The 17,254-nt window shown below is 39.3% G+C and overlaps 1 protein-coding gene across 2 annotated transcripts in view; it reads left to right on the top strand.

Annotated features, from left to right (window-relative positions):
• IFT88 (intraflagellar transport 88) overlaps nt 1-17,254 on the top strand; it is a 52,398-nt gene that overhangs the window by 14,526 nt on the left and 20,618 nt on the right. For both annotated transcript variants that reach the window (XM_063127057.1, XM_063127058.1), the window contains 7 exons: nt 210-324; nt 2,293-2,524; nt 3,473-3,543; nt 4,998-5,084; nt 6,480-6,579; nt 13,087-13,173; nt 15,262-15,448. In XM_063127057.1, the coding sequence (XP_062983127.1) occupies nt 210-324; nt 2,293-2,524; nt 3,473-3,543; nt 4,998-5,084; nt 6,480-6,579; nt 13,087-13,173; nt 15,262-15,448 (879 nt within the window). The remainder of the gene's footprint in view (nt 1-209; nt 325-2,292; nt 2,525-3,472; nt 3,544-4,997; nt 5,085-6,479; nt 6,580-13,086; nt 13,174-15,261; nt 15,449-17,254) is intronic.

Genomic DNA, 17,254 nt, shown 5'->3' with positions numbered 1-17,254 from the left:
GAAGCTTCTGACAAAGCTTTACTTATTTTTCACTTTCCAGCCAAACTTATGCAACCAAACACCAGAAACTGTTTTTCTTTTCTTTTCTAGGCCAGCTCACTAATTCCATTTTCCCTTATCTGGATTGTTTTATAACTAGGGTATAGTTTCTATAAGTCATCCAAGTAAAATCCTCTGGGCTATATCTCAATCAGTGTATTTTTTGATAGGCATGCTGAAGGTGAACATGGCAAATATTTATTTGAAACAGAGAAACTATTCAAAAGCTATCAAATTCTACCGAATGGCTCTAGATCAAATTGCAAGTGTCCATAAAGAGATGAGGTGAGTTCTGTCAAGAATAGATTTTTGATAGTTTGTTGTTTTAAACAATATTGCTCACAATATTGTTTTCCAATATTGTCAGAGGTTGGTTAAGACCTTTCTATTAAGACAGACCTTCATTGATTTCACTGCTGTTATATTGTCTTGGGAATATAAGAACAGCTGGATCAGACTAAAAACTGTTCTAGTCCAGCATTCCAGGTAATATATATATATATACATCATAAGTTATCCTCTATGAACGTGTCTAATCCCCTTTTAAAACTGTTCAGGCTGGTCATCACTACATCTTGTGGGTAGCAATTTCCATAGTTACATAGTAAGTTACGTAATTGACAGGCCTGAAAAAAAAAGAATTCCCCCTTCCTCCACTACCGTCCACCACTACAAACTACACATGATGGAGGCAAGCATGTTTGTCCATTCATTTGTTTGCTCTATTTACGTATGAAATGAAGTTGAGGGATGTCTATCTTTTTTTAGCAATCTTTTTTCTCTCTTTTTTATTGTGAACTGAAGAAAACAAAAAACAAACCATGAAAAAAATGGAAAAAGAACAAGAAATTGCATGCCTAGAAATATCACTATTCCAGCCCTCTTCATCTTCCTCCACATTACTTTCCCATGTTCTGCCATCTGGGGTATTTTTCTTCCAGCCCACCTCTGATGTGAGTCCAGTTGGGGACTAAATTTTTCAAGCTAAAGAGCACAGGAAGCAAAGTGGGAAAGGGCTCAGGTCCCTTTCAATGTAAAAAAAAATGAAAGGGAGCCAGTGTGGTGTAGTGGCTAAAGTGTTGGACTGGGAGTTGGGGGAGCTGGGTTCTAGTCTCCACTCGACCATGGAAACCCACTGGGTGACTTTGGGCCATTCACAGACTCTCAGCCCAATCAACCTCACAGGGTGGTTGTTGTGAGGATAAAATGGAGAGAAGGAGGATTATGTACACTGCCTTGGGTTCCTGTGAGGAAAAGAGGCGGGATATAAATGCATTCATCTATATACCCTATTTCTTCGATTCTAAGACACACTTTTTCCCCCATATAAACATCTCTAAAAATGGGGTGCATCTTAGAATCGCGGGTGTGTCTTAGGTTTTTTTTTTCTGTTGGTGGTACTGAAATTAGTGTGCGCCTTACAATCGAAGAAATACGGTATATAAAAGCCCAGACTGCTCCTCCAAGCCAGTTGTAGTTTTTGCCCTCTGGCGCCATCTAGGGATGTTCCTCGGAACTGCAGCCTTCTATGGAAGTTCCAAGTTATTATTATTATTATTATTATTATTATTTATTTATATAGCACCATCAATGTACATGGTGCTGTACAGAGTAAAACAGTAAATAGCAAGACCCTGCCGCATAGGCTTACAATCTAATAAAATCATAGTAAAACAATAAGGAGGGGAAGAGAATGCAAACAGGTACAAGTTCTGAAGAAAGATAACTGCCAGGAGCTTCCGGCCTAGCAGAGGGGCCAAAACCCACTAACCTCCTCACCAGACTGCTGCTCCTCTACAGCTGTCGTATGACAGGCTTTTTTGCTAGTAAATAAATAAATAAAAATTAAAAAATCAGATCCCTACCTTACTCCCCAGTTTTTATGCTAATTAGGCAGACATGTGGCTGCTGTCGTCGTGTCCAGCTCGGCCTTTGGTTGGCTGCTGCTCTCTTGTTTACGTTGTTGACATCGTACTTTAACTGTATTGGAAACAGCACCAAAACAGCAAGCCCAATCAGGATCATAGGGGAAGGGAGGGCTTTAGCTGCCCAAGTCCCCCATCAACCTTGAAGCAGCTGGAATGCTAATGGCGGTGGGAAAGCAGCAATTCCTGTCAGGGTCATTGAGCGAAGGAGGAGGCGTAGCCTCTTTCCTTCTCCCAGCAACTCAGAAGCAGCCCACCCTCTGTGTGTGTGTGTGTGTGCGCGCGCGCTTGCACGATACAAGATTCTAACCATTGTTTATTTAATTAGGATTAAAATAATGCAGAACATTGGAATTGCGTTTATTAAGACTGGCCAATATACCGATGCCATTAGCTCATTTGAGCACATCATGAGCACATCGCCAAACCTGAAAGCAGGCTTCAACTTGATCCTTTGCTATTTTGCTACTGGGGAGAGAGAACAAATGAAGAAGGCCTTCCAAAAATTGATATCAGTTCCACTGGAAATTGATGATGATGACAAATATATTTCACAAGGGGTAAAGTATAAGCAAAGCTGTATGTATCTATGATTTACGGAGCCAAGAATCTTGAAATATTGAGGGAAAGGGTTCTTTGATGGTATACAACAATGGCAGTGCATAGATACACTCCATTGTCGTACATTTTACAAGAGCGAGTTCACCAACACAGGAATCCTTCCTTAATTTCAAATGCAGTTTGAAATAGAGTTCAAAAATGTTACAAATAAATAATACAGCCTAAGACTTCAAGCATATTTATATATAAACATATTCTATGAAAACGAGATCTAAGAGCAAGTTATTTGAGAAATGAATAACTTCTACTTCAGACCAAGGAAGAAGCAGTGTTCTCTTATCAGCAGTGACTGATCAGCCAGATCTGGGAAAGCCACAAGCTGGGCTGCTTCCTGTTTGTCTCCCTTAAAAAAGGTAATTTTTAAAGCAGTCTTCCTCTGGCTAGGGGATGCTGGGAGTTGTAGTCAAACACATCTAGAGGGCACCAGGTTGAGGAAGGCTGTTTTAAAGAGGTTATCTTTTAAGAGTTTTAAGAGGGTTTACTCCAGTCAGCCACAATTAGGCTGGCAACTGTTACCCAGAGGACCTTTTCTTCTACTGCCTCCAGACTGTGGAATGGCCTGCCGGAGAGATTGGTCAGCTTAATGCTCTCTTTAAGACAGCCGTAAAGACTAGTCTGTTCTGGCAGGCCTACCCAGAAGAATTTTAAACTTAAGAATTTTAGGATACTGTGATTGATATTTTAATATTGTATTGGTTTTATATGCTCTTTTAACTAATTTTATGTATTATATTGTGTTTGGTGTTGTTCCCTGCCTTGATCCAGAGGGAGAGGTGGGTAATAAATATATTGTTCTTGTTATTATTATTATTAATTATTATTCGTAGTAGTATACACATGTGTATACTATTTATATAACTACGGTGTATCTTCTGTATATTATTTAGGATGATCCGCATACAAACCTACTGATAGAAGCTATTAAAAATGACAGCTTACGGCAAATGGAGCGTGAAAGGTAATATTGAAAGCCCCTCTTGTTGCATAATCTCAAAGGACCTTCCGTGATCTGTGGATATGCTTAAGCAGTTCAACTCTGTTCTAATTTACTGTCCTGGTTCGGATGACACAACAGCCCACTGTGTGTTAATTAACCCTCGAGGCACTGCGGCATGTGCCATCCACCATTATGAACATGCAAGTCTTGTTGGGGGTTGCTGTGGCTTGTTGTGTCATGTGAATCTGGGCAGCAGGAGTTACTTGAGAGTTAAAACAACCCTCGCATAACCCATAGACTGTTCTAGGTTTATGTGAAGGTTGTTTAACTCTCAAATAACACCTGCCAGCCGGGCTCGCGCACTATGACAAACATCAGCTGGGGCGTGCGTATTCGTAATAGTGGCCAGCATGCAGCACAGTTCCTCATGGATAAATTAATCCATGATGGGTTGTCATGTCATTCGAACTGGCTCACTGATTAAATGCATGTTGAATTCATTTTTTCTCTCTCTCTACTCTGTGGTTATGCTATATTTTCCTAGGCAGTCAGCTAGGCTTTGCAGACTGACAGGTAACAACCAGGCTGTGTTTATGGCAGCCTTTATCCACTCTTTGAATTCCAGTAACATTTTAGCAAATAAGCAAAACTGTTTCCCCCCCAAATTTGTGTGCTCTGTCTTAGTTTGGCGTTTTAATATTTATCTTTCTGACCAAAGTAAGTGCCCTAGAAGAGGGTCCTTGTGGGAAGGTGGTATTAAAACTTGGACAAGTGGGACCTGTAACAAAATGTTGCCATTTGGAGTGCTCCTGTTCGGGGAGCCGCCAGCCATGCCCTGTAGCCATATATTCTATTCCCCACCTCCTCCTGCTTTTCTATTCCCCACCTCCTCCAACTGTCATTGAGCATAATATGGACACTGAGCATGCTCCATCCTCATTGAGCTGTTTTGGGATTCCCTCCCCAAACCATAGGGGGATATTTTTTTTGGTATAAAGGTTTTTCTGTAGTTCTGCATACACTGGAGTTTCCCCATGTCTGTTGATACTTCCCTCTTGTGTACGGCTGCTGCTGCTGCTTTGGCTATATAAAGCTCCATACTTAGAGAATGAGTTCTCTAATAGTATATAGCAGCCTCTAGTTGTTTTGGACTTTAACTCCCATCAGCCTCAATATGACCAATGGACAGGAGTGCTGGAAGCTGTAGGCTAAAACATCTGGAGGTTACCAGGCTGGGGGAGGCAGGTACAGAGTATGTAAATACTGCTATTATTAATACTTCGGGGGAAGCAGATTATAGTCCACAAAATCTTATGTTATGCCATAATAAATCTGTTGGATGTTAAGGTGCCACAGGACCTCTGTATAATAATATTTATTTAGTACCACCTGTAAATGAGGTACTGTGTTCAACCACAACTGTGTATGAGATACTGGGTTTTTCCCCCCTGAAATAAACTTCTTGTGTTTTTAAGGAAAGCTACAGCAGAAAAGTATATCATGACCGCTGCTAAACTAATTGCTCCAGCAATTGAAACATCGTTTGCTGTTGGCTATGACTGGTAGGTGGCATTTTTCAGTTGCTAATCTCAGAACGCTTATTCCAGAATAGTCCCATAGCTGATAAACTATACCCTGAGTATGCCAATCTCTGCTTCTGTTATAGTTCATCTTTTAAAATTGTCGTATTCCCCAAATATAATTTCTTAACTAAGCTACAGGATGGCATTCTCTCTAAGGTCACAAGCAGTGGCTGAAATAAAATGAAAGAAGTCATATTACATTCATTCTATACTTAAGAGCCATGCTGGATCAGACCAAGGGTCAATCTAGTCCAGCACTCTGTTCACACAGTGGCCTATCAGCTGCCCATGGGAAAACCACAAGCAGGACATGGGTGCAACAGCACCCTCCTGCCCATGTTCCCCAGCAACTGGTGTATATAGGCTTACTGCCTCTGATACTAGAAGTAGCACATAGTCCTCAGGACTAGTAGCCATTAATAGTCTTCTCCTCCAGGGATTTATCCAACCCCCTTTTAAAGCCATCCAAATTGGTGGCCATCACTATGTCTGGTGGTAGTGAATTCTATCATTTAACTATGTACTTCCTTTTATCTGTCCTGAATCTCCCACCAGCTTCATGGGATGACTTCGTGTTCTAGTATTATGGGGGAGGGAGAAAAAGCTCCCAAGTCTGAACCTTAATCTTTGAGATGGTGCTGTGAGTGGCTAGGAATATAAGTTAGAAGACCCTCCTTCAGGTCACACCTTGGCCATAAATTTTAAATTGCTTTTGGCAAACAACTATCTCTTGCACATGGCCTTTGTCTGTAGGTAGCAATAATAATAATAATGATTATTATTATTTTTATTTATTTATTTATTTATTTATTTATTTATATAGCACCATCAATGTACATGGTGCTGTACAGAGTAAAACAGTAAATAGCAAGGCCCTGCCGCATAGGCTTACAATCTAATAAAATCATAGTAAAACAATAAGGAGGGGAAGAGAATGCCAACAGGCACAGGGTAGGGTAAGCAGGCACAGGGTAGGGTAAAAACTAACAGTATAAAGTCCACACAACATCAAGTTTTAAAAGCTTTAGGAAAAAGAAAAATTTTTAGTTGAGCTTTAAAAGCTGCGATTGAACTTGTAGTTCTCAGATGTTCTGGAAGAGCATTGTAATGATCTACAATAAAGGGTTGTTGCACAATTAGCCAAGATAGACTTATCTCACAGCCCTGTATGGTAGTCCACCAGTCGCTCAGCAAGCCTCCTTCTGTCTTTGGAAATGGTGTTGTCATGTATTTAGCAGGCTATAGTCCATGTTGGACCTTAAAGCCAGTTTATAGGATTAGGTTTAGCAGATCCTTGGCAGAGATTGAGCAGCTGCTATGTTGACTTGGAGAGGATCACAATAAAAAGAATTTCTATTTTTAATTATGTTACAGGTGTGTAGAAATAGTAAAAGCTTCCCAGTATGTAGAGTTAGCCAATGACCTGGAAATCAACAAAGCAATTACATATTTGAGGCAAAAGGATTTTAATCAGGTATGGAGCTTTCATAAAATATTGTACTGGTAGATTGTTGCGTAGAAGTGAGATCAAAATACAATTTTGGGTATAAATGTCTTTTAAAACATTCTTCAACATACTGAGAGCAGTCTGTATTATAATAATGACTTGGTCCACATGTAATGACAACTGGTGGGGCAGGTGGTAGAACTTGCATTTGGCCCCTTTGTAGGTTGTGCAGTGTGATGTAATAACCCAGCAGGTAACCCATGGTTTGTTGATAGGCTAACCCCTGAGTTGTTTAGCTGCTCCAGGTTCATTATGTCACACTGTACAACCTACAAATTTGCTGATCATAGCTTGTGCTGAAAAATAGAAGAGGCAGCACATCTAATCGTGCACAACAAGTCATTAGTTTTAAACTGTTGGTTGCCATTACATGCGAACATCTCCACTTTAAACAGAATCCAGGTTGTTGCTATGTTAAAATAAGTGAATCAAGGAAATATGTTTCTTTCCTCTTTTGTTGTTGTTTATAAGCTCCTGTCCAGAATCTAATGTGGGACTTAATTGAATAGTTTTCAGGATGATAAAGAAAACATCTTGGGGCTGGGTGGGGCCAGTGGTATAGTAACCGTATGACCTAGTCTAGTGCTGTCACATTATCCTATCTGGATTGACAAGGAGAACCTGTAGAGTCTAGCAGGTGTGCACTCTAGCAGAGGAAAGAGTGCACAAGTTAAAATGACTTTTTGTTTAAGCATAGCATAGATAAACTAGGTAGCTAGGCATTTCAGTAGGGGACAGATTGACTTGTTTGCCCAGAGTACATGAGTGGTACAGCAATATGTTTGGAGAAGGAGATGTTATGTTGCAATGTGCACATTATTGGGGGAACGACTATATTTTTCCATTATCAAACGTATAATTTGATTGGTGGACTATTTGATTACCCTTCAACAGATCCACCCTCTGGAACAAAGATATTTGGATCACCTGCAACAAATGATTAACTAATGTTCCTTTGTGGTGTACAAAATACCCTTGTCTAAAATATGTGATACATACAAGTAAACAAATGCAGTATTCAATACTCTACCCCATATACACCACTTTGCTTGTTTTTTGCCTCTTTTAGTCTAGAAAATAAAAAAAATGATAGGGTTAGGCCTTTGGTTGGTCAAAAGATTTTTACAATTGACTTGTCACATATTGGTTAAATATTATCAAAAATGGTCAAGTATTTTTAAAGCAATAACAGCATGAGAGCACCAAAGTTGATAATCCTCAAGAAGTTTTATGCTTATTCTATTTACAAAAAAAAGTAGCTAGTCGACAATCCACAAGAGGTTTGATACTTACGCTAGTTACAAAAAGTAGCTAGAAACAATGGCATTAACCCTTTAAAACTGCAATGAATTATTTACTTTAATGTATTATGTTCCCTTCCACAGAGAATCTCACACACATACACCCCAACCTCAAGACAACCCTGTGAGGCATATTAGGATGAGAATATGTAACTGGTCCAGCATAACCTAAAGACTTTCATGGTTGAGTGAGGATTTTAATCCCGGAACCCTTGGTCCTAGTCCAACACTGTAGCCACTAGGCAATGCCACAGTGATTACTTGTATTACTTGTTTGGAGATGCCTGCAGTTATAGCTGGTAGCCCATGGGATAAGCTTAAGATGGATTCACTCCTGCCCTTGCTAATAATAAATGATACCATAACGAAAAAAATTAAAAAAGGTAAGCTGCCAGCTAGACACTTGCATTCTTGGAATATTTGACAATTAATCAGTCTACTGATTTCTCACCTGACAAAAGTTGACTGGTCAATTGATTGGAGAGCTAGCCTAGAATGGATTGGTTTATGTAATGTATCTGTCCTGTTCCTTTTCCACTCATATATTTGATTTCATGGTGTTCAGATTTCTGTGTTTTAAAAGTGTTACTTTTCCTTTCCTTTAATTATTCCTTCCCTTCTTTCGTACTATCTCTCCCATTTTGTTTGGTGCTGTAAGTATGAAGAGGTAGGTATGATACAAGTATCTATTCCAATATGAGTTTTGTAAAGATTTAGTGTAGAGTGCTAGTCTTGCAAAGAATCAGCAGTCCTTTGTGATGGCCTGTGTACAAACAGAACAGGTAAATCATTAGGAACTTGCTTCATTTTCCCCTCAAGCTCAGCTTTACGCATCTTTGTTTGGCATAAACTGTCCAGTTAATTGAATTCTGATTCCGTAGTCTTGTTTTGCCTTCTATGCTTCAGGCTGTCTGTCTACTTGTTTAATTTTTAGAACACTACTTTTTTAAAATATTGAAAAAATTACTTCAGGGAGGAGGAGGTGGTGAAAGGTGAGCTAGTGATGCAACCAGTTTCTAGCCAATCAGTCATCTTCTGCTGTAAATACACACACAAATGATTTCTCATTAGCTCAACTGTGGAGAAAGAACGTATGTATAAATAAAATGCAGACTGAGGACCCAGCAGGCTCTGTACTACTAAATTCAGTTTCTTATTTAGGTGGAATATCCTTAGTTCTAGCTGCATTGCTGTAGTTATAGTATAACTGCATTGTTTCACCTACGTTGCTTTATTTATTTGTCTCAGCCTAAGTTTGCACCTGCTATAATTCATACTGTGGCATATTACTTCATTCTTGATGCATTTCGATGTTCTTATCCTGAGAGAAATCACGCAATTTGGAAGTTCTTAGGAAGCCACAAAGAGTACTAGCGATAGAAAAGCCATGCAAAACAGTCTTTTGACCTATTTGGGCTTAGCTTTGCTTCTCAAATTATTTTTTTCCATACATGGTTATAAATTCTTGTCAAGAAATTTGCGTTAAAAACGCACACCCTCAAACAAGAAACTTCCCCACGCAGTTTTAGGACACATTTTCCACATTGCTTTTTGAAAATATGGATATTGCTTCAATGTAAAAAAAAAAGTATAAGTACATCACAATATGTAACAGTGCACACACATTTTTTGCCATGTTACGCACAGTTTTCTTTCAAACCAAGGATATCAGTCTAGGGCAGGGCTGGGGAATGTGTGGCCCTCCAGATGTTGGAGTGTGACTCCCATCAGCTCTAGCCAACATAGTCAATAGTGATGATGGGATTTGTAGTCCAAAAACTTCTGAAGGCCACATGCTCCCCATCCCTGGTATAGGAAAATAGTCTCATGTGCTTATTAGAAATACATTCTTGGTCAGTCATGCATAGTCATGCATAACCCTTAGCTATTAAAGTGCAAATTAATTTACCTAAAGGGTGACCAGCAAAACAAGACATACTGGCTAATTCCAAACTTAAAACTAAACTAATGAGTTAGGACCATGTAAAGAAGCCTTGGGCTCATTTCCCCCTCTCCTTCTCCAATGTGGTTGCAAGGAGAAGGCCAGAAGCTTTTGTTTCTATTGTCAACCTATTTTTTTCATTTTGTTCAAACTGAGACAAATTGGTGGCTACTTTTAACCATGGTTTGTTTGAACAAGCCAACCTTATTTAAATAAACCACACTTCCTGGTTCAGACAAAACAACAAACTGCATTTAGTTGAAAATGGGAGCAAATGCTTCCCATCTTCTAGCTGTGCCAGAGAGGAGGAGCAGGCTCTTGCACGTAACACTCAGCTACAGTCAGTGGGAAGGAAAATGGTGGCTACGGCTCAGGTGCAAGTCTGGCGTCAACAGGTCTGAAACAAATTCTTTTTAGATAGCACTTTTAGTAAGCAATGTGCTTTTAAATTCTTATTTTACTATTTACTCAAGAACTCTGCAAGATTGTTTACTATTATTTTGAAGGGAAAGGTTGTAGCTCAATGGGAGAGCACTTGGTTTTCATGCGAAACATCCCAGGTTCAACCCCTGGCATCTCCGTGGAGGGCTGGGAAAGAGACCTGTCCAAAACCCTGGAGAACTCCTGCCACTCAGTGTAGACGATACTGAGCTAGATGGACCAATGGTCTGACAATATAAGGCTACTTCCTAGGTTCCCGAGTTACTTGCATTTTACTGTTGACAAATTTAGATAGAAAATAGTGACTTACCTTAGAGTGAGCTGGTATTTCAACCCACAGCACTAAATATTGGAATATACCGAGTCTCCTGACTTGGTATGATGATCTAAAATGTTTTTACGAATGTTTTACACTCCAATCCTTATTGCTATACTTACTCAGAAACAACTATTTTTGATGTCAGTATTTATTTATTTATTGCATTTCTATACTGCCCAATAGCCAAAGCTCTCTGGACGGTTTACAAAATCAGTAGAACTGATTTGGATAAGTGTGTTTAGGATTACAGCCAAAAATTCATCGTGATAAAACAAAAATCCATGCTGTTGAGCTTCCATAAAATTTAAATATTCCTATTCCATCTGACATGTTTTTTCTTCCCTCTGAAATCAATGGTTTCTGTAGATAATTCATTATAATGAGAAAAATGTTCTGCTGTAGTAGTAGTCTCCACTTCCTAAGTGGTTTGCTGGGAGCAATAAAATTGCACAAGGTCCATGTGCTTTGCATATGCCCTCTTTTGCACCTCATAAATTAAGACAGTAATGCACTTTGTGCTGGAAACTGTAAAAATAAAATGTACTTCAGCATTCTTGGCTTGCTGCTCTAAGGTATGTTCACGTTATAATAAGTAACCGAAACTGTGTGTTACATAAACTTCTGTGTAGGGGAGAACAGGGCCTAGTGAATTGTAACAAGTATTTTTATACTATAGAAAAAAAAGGGTCAAATAAATATACAAGTTGTCAAATAAAGAAAAGAAAGGTGCTACTTACAATAGTAAAATGCAATAGCAGCAGAACATATGAATATGATCAGTGGGTTTTTTTCCACAGTGTAGGAAAAAAATCACTTTCTTTTACAAAAGGATTGTGTTTCTTTAATTTCTCTTCATGTACCAACATAATTTAAGGCATAGATATTTAAGAACAAAGTATGTCCTTAAGTAATATTCCCGTACTAGAGTGGATCCAGAGCCAATCGTACTATATTCCTTCCACACGTAATAAAAGTTGGGGTACTGTAGAGTCTTTAAAAAGCTGAGAAGAAAAGATGGGGCATAAAGGGCGGACACGTCAGTAGCGATACTGTGAATGTTATTCAAACTCTTGGGTAATAACATTCCACGTAGCATTTGCAATTGCAGTGAAAGTGCTGCTGGGAGGGAATAGTCAATGATATTTCTCCAGTGACAAAATATTCTGCTTTGAACGCTGGGAAATTGTAATATAATAACAGAAAGATATTGACCCCGTTCAGACAACAAGCTAAACCATGCTGCTTAACCACAAAATGGTTAATGGAATGCATTGCATTCTGTTAACCATCTTGTGGTTAAGCAGCATGGTTTAGTGTGTTGTCTGAACGGGGCCACTCTTGAAGAGAGATATCTAGTTTCCCACAACAAATAAATAACAATAAATCTGTAGCACTAATTGTCTTGGAAAGCTTGTATGGAATTTAATGTTTCTCCCATACAGTCCGCCCCGCACACTCAGGTCCTCTGGGGTGAACTTACTTCAGTCAGCTAAAACTAGGCTGACATCAGTTTCCCAGAGGACCTTTTCTTCTGTCGCTCCCAGATTGTGGAATGGCCTGCTGGAGGAGATTCGTAAAATTAACTCCATGTGATTTTAAGGCAGCTTTAAAGACTAGCCTTTTCTGGCAGGCCTATCCAGATCAATGTAAAATCAAGAATTTTTAAGATGTATTGATTCCTGTTCTAATGTTGTTCCGCGCCTCGATCCAAAGAGAGAGGCAGATAAGAAATAAATATATTATTATTATTATTATTATTATTATTATTATTATTATTATTATTATTTTATTATTATTATTATTATTATTAAATGTGTATGTTAGAACACATTTGTATTGTCCTTTGGACTTGTTACATATTTTTGTTCTCTATATACTCTCTCTTCTTTTTTTAAGTGGTGGTGGAGTGCAGTACGATTAAGTCAATGCCTGTCTTATCCCTTGTTAATTTCCAATTATTGATCCAGTGATATCTGCAGATGTACACATCTCTAATTCATATTTGAAGACGCTAGCACTGCAATCCTAGGGCATAGCTTCATTAGGCCACTTTTATATCTGTTGAACTATCCTAGATTGCCCCCAAGCATCCTGGGACATGTAGTTTTGCAAATTTACTCAGAAATTCCTACTTTGCCCTTTCCCTTATAGAACTACTGGGGAGAGGGTGTAGCTGACAGCAGGTTAGCTATGCCCCAAAACATTTACTTTGAAGAAAGTCCTTTTGGTTTCAGTGAAAAGTACTTCCCATAAATGGGTGCCGGACTGCAGTCAAATGTCTGTTTCCATACTTTAATCATAAAGATGCCACTGGAATATCGTAGTTTGATGTTACACTAGCAAAGTTGTCACTATATCATATTCTAAGTATTTATTTTGCATTGTTTCCCACTACAGAAAAGGTGTTTCAACCCCCTTTTGTTTGCGTGATTTTACAACATGAGTAACTTCGTTTTATTCCTTACTTCTAGGCTGTGGAGACTTTAAAGATGTTTGAAAAAAAGGATAGCAGAGTTAAAAGTGCAGCTGCAACAAACCTTTCATTTCTTTATTTCTTGGTGAGTGACTTTTAAGGGGGGAGTTAATTAATCTGGGCCCGAGGGTGTGTAGGCTCTTTGGATCTCCCCATATGTTTTGTCTCAAATTTAATGAAGAGATGTTGGGAAGACAAATAACTATTGGACACATTTTTATTTATTTCAGTTTGTTAATATCTTGAAGCTATGCACTCCAACTTATTTTTATTTTTTTCTTAGTTTCCTAATTTAAAGCAGGGACTTGTTGGAGATGTGTTTCTGATAGGAAGGTCAATGGTGCAAATTTCCAGAAACTCGGTTAATCTGTGTCAACAACTTGCAAAGAACAATGAGTTGGCACCTTTGAGATTCCCTTTTTGTTGTGGCAACTGGCATGACAAGTGCTTTTGTAAGCAACGTCTTCATCAGAGGCCGCAAATAGACTGAAGATTTAAAAAGCAAAGAGTCTTTCCGCCTTCTCCTGCCATCCCCTGTTGAAGCTGATGTCTAATAATTACACCATTAGTGCTGGGAAGGAGAGACCTGGTTTGAATCCAGCACATTGTTTTTCCATCTCACCACACTCATGAAATGATCATTTGGATGATGGATCACATCTTAAGTGGTGGGTGTATGTGCGGTTCAGGAGCATTGCTCATGCAATCATAGGTACTGAATGTGGAGCCATTCACACACTGAACAATAGCCTTTTGTTGGGACTCTCTGTTTTTGGTGATTAGCATCAACAGCCTTGAGACATGAAGGAAGAGAAACTGTTGCGTATAAATGTTGTTTGTTTGTCCTCCTACTGTTCACCCCATTGGGAGAGAAATATTTGTGTGTGTATTTAAATAGCCCTATTAACCTACTTTGCCCTATGAGTTCAATAGTTTTTGGACAGGTGTGATTTTTCTCTAATATAGCCCGTCCTCCATTCTGTTTATAAGTTCCAATACTCCGCGTATATAAGCTATACATCCCAACATTTTAGTCTGCCACTTAAACACCATTTAGCTAAGTGCCAAAATTAGATAAAATGTGGGCGAGCCATCACTGGATCTCCCAACATTTTGTCCTCTCTTTTAAACCAACCACAGGAAGCCTGACCCAGATTGGGCCTGAGCTACTTGGAGAAATTAGCTCTTTTTTAACCTTTTCACTTACATCGTTCCCCTGCCAACATTCGCCACCCCCACCCCATCCCAAATTGCTGTTAGCTGCAGAAAAAGGCAGGTACAATACCTGCACCCATCCCCTGGCTGTTTTTAACTTAAGAAAAAAATGTGTAGATCTGATCACAAATCTCCGATGTCACACCTAATTTGCCTGTTTGAGGAACCGCTGTGACTAAAAAGACATTTGGAATGCAGATGTTAACCTATTTTTCAGTGGCTAATATTTTTAGATGGAGTTCAATGCTTTTATTTCTTAAAATATAAATAAATGAAAAAATGTACTTACTGTGTTCTCTAGAAGAGGGACCAGGCTAGGTAGACTAGGAAAGAATTTCAGAAGTGATCACAACTCTCCCATGTTGCAACTAATTCAGTTGTTAGAGAAACCGCTGTGACTCCCATTTCTTCCTTGTCTAAGGCCTGATCTACACCAAGCAGGATATTGCACTATGAAAGCGGTATATAAAAGGCAGGAGCCACACCAAGCAGGATATAGCACTATGAAAGTGGTATATGGTATGTGTCAATAGACCCCAACAGTTGTCAGTGCACTTCAGTGCTGCTATATAAAGCAGTAGTGTGGCTCCTGCCTTTTATATACCGCTTTCATAGTGCAATATCCTGCTTGGTGTAGATTAGGCCTAAGTGTTTAATCAGTGTACTGCTATGCCAGCAAAGCATTTAGAATTGCAAAATATATTGTTTTATTATAACTAAGGCATTCTGTCGTAACCCTAGCAGGTGACTTGGATCTTAAAAACTAAGTGTAGAATGTTAATAAAAACTGAAGACTACAAACATGTTCTCACGGGGTGTGAATGTATGTATATACACATCTGCTCTCTCTCGCTCTCTCCCCCTCTCTAATCACAATTTACTTCTAAAAAGAGGTGATTTCTAAAGCATGAGACAAGCAACTGGTTAATAAACTATTGGTATTCTGTGTTTAATTCAGGAAAATGAATTTACACAGGCAAGCAACTATGCAGATTTAGCAGTCAATTCAGATAGATACAACCCAGCTGCTCTCACGAATAAGGGAAATACCATTTTTGCAAATGGAGACTATGAGAAGGCAGCAGAGTTTTACAAGGAATCTCTAAGGAATGATTCTTCATGCACTGAGGCACTTTATAATATTGGTAAGTCAAAGATACTTGGATTATGGTCCGAGATAAAGTTTATGTTTGGAATTCAGGTTGTGGTATGTGCCCTTTTTAGAAATGGGGGCTGAAATGCTAGTTTTAAGTTTCATTATACATTTTTGACTACTGCTGTACTAGCTAAGTAATAGTGTGTGCTGTAAGCATAATTGTCTCTATCTAGAGTCCCATGTCCACCCCAGTGTTGGGACAGAGCTCCTGTCTAAGCAGGCTTCCTTAACCATTTCAGTGGAGGGGGCACATCTCTGTACTTGCATATTTTTGTGCCTTATAATTCAGAGAGCCGGTGTGGTATAGTGGCTAGAGTGTCAGACTGGGAGTCAGGAGATCTAGGTTCTAATCCCCACTTGGCCATGGAAATGCACTGGGTGACTTTGGGCCAGTCACAGACTCTCAGCCCAACCCACCTCACAGGGTTGTTGTTGTGAGGATAAAGTAGAGAGAAAGAGGATTATATACACTGCTTTGGGTTCCTTGCAGGAAAAAAGGCGGGACATAAATGCAATAAAATAATAATAATAATAATAATAATAATAATAATAATAATAATAATAATAATAATAAAAAAAAATTATAGTTGGTTGTGTAGAAGAGCTGTGTTTGCACTCGGAACTCCATGGGACCAAGTTGGTCTATTAGGCCACTTGGAAGAACTTGCTGGCTTTGAGTAGTTCATGCTTGTTGTTGGCAGGAGTTTAAGCAATGGTTCAGCTGCCACCATTCATACCCAAAGGGTATCTTCAAACTTAACATGTTCTGCCACAGGAAGACCTTGGTAATGATCTTGGTAGAAACAAAGAAGTGTATGTGTGGTGGGCACACTCCTGTGGCAGAAAACAAAGCATGCAAAATGAAACATATCTAATCCGTTAGTCTGAGTTAGTGTCACGAGGTTCAGCTTTGCAGACTAAGCTCTGCATCAGTTAAGATTGTCTGCATTTCATTCCTGCATATGTAAAGCGCTCTGTTTGTTTATTGGGAGCTATGGCCAAATGTATTCCACCCCATAGATGATCGGGGGGGGGGGGGAAATATTGTTTGTTGCTCTCTGTTTATGCTCTCTTTTTACCACTTAGGTCAATAGAACTCAAGCTGCCTTGAGTAGGGATGTATGCAAATATGCAAATCCCCCCAAAATGCACAAATCTCTCTAAAATGAGCATTTTCACTCATTAGCCTTTGGGGGAAATGCACATTTGTTGTGGATTTTTCTGACATCCCTAGCCTTGAGTGCCATTTTTGGGTAGAAAGGCAGGATATTGTCTTGATCAGGCCTGTTTCCCTTAGTGTGGAGGAAGGAGTTTCAGGCTATCAATCAGAATCAGATTCTGAAGCAGAAGAAACAGGACTAGAAACGTACCAGTCTATGCAGGAAGATTTTGCCAGGTCCTTCACCAGCCAGGGATGATTCTTTACTGGACCTTATCAGTGAAAATGTTAACAACTCAGAGTCTATGGGAACTCAGCCATCCTCAGGGTGGGAAGGGATTTCTGAGTTGGCCGATCCCAAAGTCTGCCACAGGTTCAAATGGGTGGAGCTAAAAGATGGTGAGAGGTGATCAGCTCAACTAGCTTCTCGCCAAAGTCTTCTTCAGAGGAATCCTTCCTGAAGTTACAGGGACTCAGGAAGGATTGTTGAAAGGACAATTGTCTCGCTTAGTTAGCCAAGTTTTAGCCTAGAGGAAATTTCCTAGTGTTTAACCTCTCTTCAGGTGTGAAGAGATGTTTATTTGCTGAATAAAGCTTTGGCAGACATCTTTATTGTCTCACACTGCAGCGGGAGGG

The sequence above is a fragment of the Elgaria multicarinata genome, chromosome 5 (genome assembly GCF_023053635.1).
Source record: "Elgaria multicarinata webbii isolate HBS135686 ecotype San Diego chromosome 5, rElgMul1.1.pri, whole genome shotgun sequence".
In the NCBI taxonomy this organism is placed as follows: Eukaryota; Metazoa; Chordata; class Lepidosauria; order Squamata; family Anguidae; genus Elgaria; species Elgaria multicarinata.
The sequence above is the reverse complement of the archived record's forward strand: the minus strand, read 5'-3'. Positions and strand labels throughout refer to the sequence as shown.